Consider the following 5,426-nt stretch of genomic DNA (forward strand, 5'->3'; position numbering starts at 1 on the left):
GAGAGAGAGAGAGAGAGAGAGAGAGGAAGAGCGCTTCGCGCACAGCGCGAATGGCGCTAGAGACTAAAGGTGGAAAATACTACAATATTTTTTTTCTCGTTAACTATAAGGATTTTACAAAATTTGTTTTTACCATATTGACTCCATTTTTCATGACACATCTACTCCTAAATTTTTTGGATAAGTTGTGAATCACCCTGTATTCAACTTTTCCATAACTTTTTCCTGTTTCCATAGCTATAGATGCAATATGTTGTTTATTCTATTATTACTAAAGGGCGGAATATATGCAAAGTGCATATATTTGCATATTTTGCATATTTTAACAAATTTCATAAAAAATTGCATATTTTGGCAAAAATAAAATTTGTGTGCATATTTTTATGTTTTTCGTTTTATCAAAAGATTAAGTGCGACCCTTGCAGATAATTTAAATAATTTAAAAGGTGGGTAGGTTTTGTCGGCTCACCCGTTTTATTATTATATGGTTTATTGCCGGCATTTATTGGGTGTTTAGGAATTTCCAAGTAATCAGCTTGCCTAATGGAGAGCAGATGTGGTCTATTCTTTTGTATTTATATTGTATAGTTTAGTTTGTCGATAGATTCCAGTGTGAAAAGAGTGATTTCGAAAATATTTTATTTCAAACGCCTAAAATGCCGAAAGCCGCTTCGTGGATTAAAAATTTTCCTGAGTTGGAGTTTAGTGGGGATAAAGTGTTTTGCAAAGTTTGTGCCAAAATCATTGTTTGTGAAAAGAAGTTCCAAATTGATCAACACTTGAAAACAGCTATGCATAAAGCTAAGTTGCAGAAAAATAAATCTGTGCCTGTTCAGCAGTGTGTGCAAACCGCATTTCAAAATGTCAAACCAAAGAGTGAAAAGGAGGTGTTTCATCAAGACTTATGCAAAGCTTTAGTCGCAGCAAATATACCTTTGAAGAAACTGCAAAATACACAATTCAGAGATTTTTTGCAAAAATATTGTAATCAAAACATCCCTGACGAATCCACACTTAGAAAGAAGAATGTGCAAACAGTATACGAAACCGTAATGGGAGAAATTAAAGTTTCACTGGGCGATGAACATTTTTATATTATTGTTGATGAAAGCACAGACTCATGTGGTCGATATATCGCACATCTTATGATTGGAGGGCTTCAAGAAAATGAGCCAGGGAAACCATATTTAATATCTTCTAAACAGTTAGACAAAACAAATAATGTGACCGTAACTCGATTTATTCAGCAGTCTCTATCAAAATTTTTTTACCAAATCCAGTTCCAGTAGAGAAGTTTTTAGTGTTTTTGTCTTACGCAGCGCCGTATATGGTTAAAGTAGGCCAAAACTTAAAAATATTTTATCCCAATATGGTACATGTCACTTGTCTTTTACACGGGATAAACAGAGTTGCAGAAACTATTAGAACAGCATATCCCTTGGTGAACAAATTAATTTCAAATGTAAAGAAAGTGTTTTTGAAAGCACCTCTAAGAGTGCAGATCTATAGAGAGAAATTGCCAGGAGTTAGTTTACCTCCAGAGCCCGTAATTACTCGATGGGGAACATGGATTAAGGCCGCGATATTCTACGCAGACCATTTTGAAGCCATTAAAGACATAGTTTTAAATTTAGAAGACAATTCGCAGTGTGTAGTGCAAAGTCAAGCATTATTCAAAAATGTAAATTTAGCTAAGGAACTTGTTTTTATTAAGGTTAATTTTAGTTTTGTACCAGATATAATAACTTCGTTAGAAAGTAGGAATATAAGTTTAAGAGAATCAATTAATATTGTTGAAACTTTTTCCGACAAATGCAAAAAAGTTCCCGGTGATGTAGGAAATCAAGTAAGAAGGAAACTCGAAGTTATTGTGGGAAAGAATGAAGGCTTTAAGTATTTAATGGAAGTCAAAAATATTTTTGATAGTAAACCATCCAACGAAGTAATACCTTGGCCTTATAACTTACTACCCAAATTAAAATATTGCCAGATCACATCGGTAGATGTTGAAAGAACTTTTTCTTTGTACAAACATATTTTTACAGACAGAAGGCAAACATTTTTATTGGAAAATTTTGAAAAATATATCGTTATAAATGCATTTTATACTATTTCAGGTTGAAAATTTTACCTATTATGTTTTTCTTTTAATTTTACTTAAAATAAATAATTTTTGTAAGAGTCGGCGTTTCTTTATTTCCATTTTTCCATGTTATATTCAAGGCATATAATTGCATATTTTGACAAATAAATGCATATTGTTGCATATTTCAGAGAAAAACGATGCATATATATGCGCATATTTTAACTGAATTGACGTGCATATATTCCGCCCTTTAATTATTACTTACTTTTTCTTTTATTATGTAGCTAACAGGGGTCTAAATTCACAGTAATTTGAAATATATCTTTCACCAATAAAATTTTAATTTTCTTTTAACGATTCTATTTTTCTTCTCCAAAATTTGACTCCACTGAATTATATGACCGTGCCAACCAAGCATGACCGCAAATTTTTTATTCCTCAAATTCCCTTTTTTAGTGTAATCTTTGTGCTCATCAATTCCAATGTAATCACAATTAATGCAATTCACAAGGTGTGCTATAAATATAAAATTTTGAATTTGGGTTACTAATTTTTGTGCATCTTTAACCAAAAAATCCATAAGTACCAGTTACCTGAAAAATGTTCTAATGTCAAATTTGTTACCTATTTTCCTTAATTTTATTGCGGATGTAATTTCTCTTCGTAGTTTAATAAAATTTGTTTTACCTTCAAAATTCCCGGGGTGCTGATCGTTTATTAGCAATTTTTTTAAATAAATTTCAATTCATTATTAATAATTATCTTTTGAAAAAGTTTTTCTCTATTATGTAAACATTTACATAATTATATCTGTTTGTATATCAATATAATGATTCAAATTAAAATTGATATCTCTTAGTGTCAGCTGGTTTGCTGTAAACACGCATTTCTAAAGAAATGTAATTTTGTCCAGAATCCAGAAAAATATTGAAATCTTTAATGTGTAAGGTCAAATGCAAAAATATCATTCATATGTTTCTTCCAAATGGTGGGCTTTTTATTTAAATTATTAAAATAAATTTCTTAAAAAAATCCAAAAGGTAATGATGAACTATTTCGAAACGCCAAATTGTTATTCATTATTTTCAAATTATTGTTGATATTTAATATTTTTTTTTTACGGATACATTAGTAAATATGAAGTATCGAAATTATTTGAATAAAGTTTTTCCAGTGTAAGTATTTTTAATGTATGAATCAGAATGCACAAATAATTTTATTTATCAACCACATAAATCACTCTCCACGTGACGTCATGCGCTCAACGAACCGATTTTAGTTCACGAGAATATCATATCTTCCAGTCTTTATATCATGGTGAGACTAATAACACACAATCTGAACGATATAAAACTTGAAACCAGGCTGTTTTAAACACAAAGATGGTTATCTCTAAAAAAAAAACAGATAAAAACGGACTGTTTAATATAGTCATGTAACTATCGTGTACAGACGCACAATAACATATGTTTTGTAAAAAGTTTAAGATAAATATAAGTTATAAAATCCAATTTATTATGTTTTAAATTAACTGTAGTATATCAACATTTCAAAGTATCTCTGTCTATTTCTGCTACTTCACACACAGAGCTTTTGCAAACTTGGTTTCCATTGTTATCGACGCATCTGCATGTTCCTCTTCTGCATTGTATTGGAGAATAATTTCCATTCACTTCACATGTAGGTTTCTCCACGGATGTGATTATGAGGTTTGCCCTCAAACAGTCTGAAAAGAATATAATTTAACTCGTGACTAACTTATTCAAGATAATGTTTAGTAAAAAGGCACTACACAAAATTTATTAACGCTAAAAGCTTACTGCAGTCCATTGCATCCGCTAAAGTTTTATTTTCTATCTTGTCCACGGCGGTAAGAACGCTTCCTTCTTTGTCTACGCATATTTTGCTAAAAAGTACATTATAAGCGGTAAAGAGAGTCAAAAATATGTTAGGCATGAGCTTACTGAGTCGAATTTTCCTGCACGGCTTGGTAACTGCCGTCTAGATCGCATTTTGGGAAAGTGTAGGAAAATACCAGGTCGAATCCATCATCTTTGTACATATTAACTTCTTCTAATATTGCTACGTACTCTTCCTCGCACTTTTTGTAGAATACGCCGTCTTCCTCTCCAGAAACTAACAATTAAAAACGGAATTATTGACAATATACTATGTTTAAGAAAAAATTTTAGATAGGTACTATTTCTAACGGCAGATTTTAGCTAATCAGTAAATATACAAGGTGATTCAATAACAATGGGAAATCCGAAATCAAATACTATTTGTACAATCGCTTAGGCGAAAGAGGATCTTTCGGTCCGAAATGTAATAACAGCGCCCCAAAAAGTATTTTGGTTGAGCAGGAAGAGGAAGTTTTGATTAGAAAGACCGGAAATTCAGGTATGAGTACTCGTCTTTTATGTACAGCAACGCGCATTAGTCAGCCTAAGGAGAAATTATATCCATTTCATTTTAGTCCCGTACAAAAGATCTTCCTGTCCGTTTACATTTTGTCCATTTTCTACAAAAACAGGAAACCAACTATCCTACTTTTTTGGAGAAAATCTTATTTACTGATGAGTCACGTTTACTCGCCGTGGAGAGATTTACTGACGAAATAATTATTTTTGGGATTATGGGAATTCGCATGGTGTGAAAGCTGAATGTTTGGTGAGATGTAATTGCCAATTTTCTTGTTGGACCTTTTGAACTTCCTCCCAATTTAAGTAACCAACTGTATTGAAATTTTCTTCAACAAAATTTGGCCGAATGGCTTGAAGAAGTTCCACTTTATTTAAGAAGAGGTGTAGTTTTTCCAAATCGTTGGATTAGCTGTGGAAGCAATTTTGCTTGGCCACCCAGAAGTCCGGACTTCAATCCTCTCGATTCTTCTATTTGGTTTCGAAAGATATAGTTTACAAAAAATCTATTGAATCGCGTGAAGAGTTTTGGCAAGAATTCAAATCGCTGCCAACGTAGTCAGGCGCTATCCCAATACGTTGTTTCAAACTCGGAAATCTCTCAGAAAACGCTGTAAAGTAAATGTATCAGTGTNGATCTTTCGGTCCGAAATGTAATAACAGCGCCCCAAAAAGTATTTTGGTTGAGCAGGAAGAGGAAGTTTTGATTAGAAAGACCGGAAATTCAGGTATGAGTACTCGTCTTTTATGTACAGCAACGCGCATTAGTCAGCCTAAGGAGAAATTATATCCATTTCATTTTAGTCCCGTACAAAAGATCTTCCTGTCCGTTTACATTTTGTCCATTTTCTACAAAAACAGGAAACCAACTATCCTACTTTTTTGGAGAAAATCTTATTTACTGATGAGTCACGTTTACT

At 32.4% G+C, this 5,426-nt stretch overlaps 1 protein-coding gene across 1 annotated transcript; it reads right to left on the bottom strand.

Annotated features, from left to right (window-relative positions):
* Nucleotides 1-3,494: 3,494 nt before the first annotated feature.
* On the bottom strand, nucleotides 3,495-4,223 carry LOC111692871 (thyroglobulin-like). The gene is made up of 3 exons (XM_023457001.1): nucleotides 4,051-4,223; nucleotides 3,907-3,992; nucleotides 3,495-3,812 (listed from the first exon to the last, which is right to left on the bottom strand). Exons 1-3 carry the CDS (start codon nucleotides 4,146-4,148, stop codon nucleotides 3,628-3,630), a joined length of 369 nt encoding a protein of 122 aa, XP_023312769.1. The 5' UTR covers nucleotides 4,149-4,223; the 3' UTR covers nucleotides 3,495-3,627.
* Between the last annotated feature and the right edge of the window lie 1,203 nt (nucleotides 4,224-5,426).

The sequence above is a fragment of the Anoplophora glabripennis genome, unplaced genomic scaffold (genome assembly GCF_000390285.2).
Source record: "Anoplophora glabripennis isolate ALB-LARVAE unplaced genomic scaffold, Agla_2.0 scaffold4377, whole genome shotgun sequence".
In the NCBI taxonomy this organism is placed as follows: Eukaryota; Metazoa; Arthropoda; class Insecta; order Coleoptera; family Cerambycidae; genus Anoplophora; species Anoplophora glabripennis.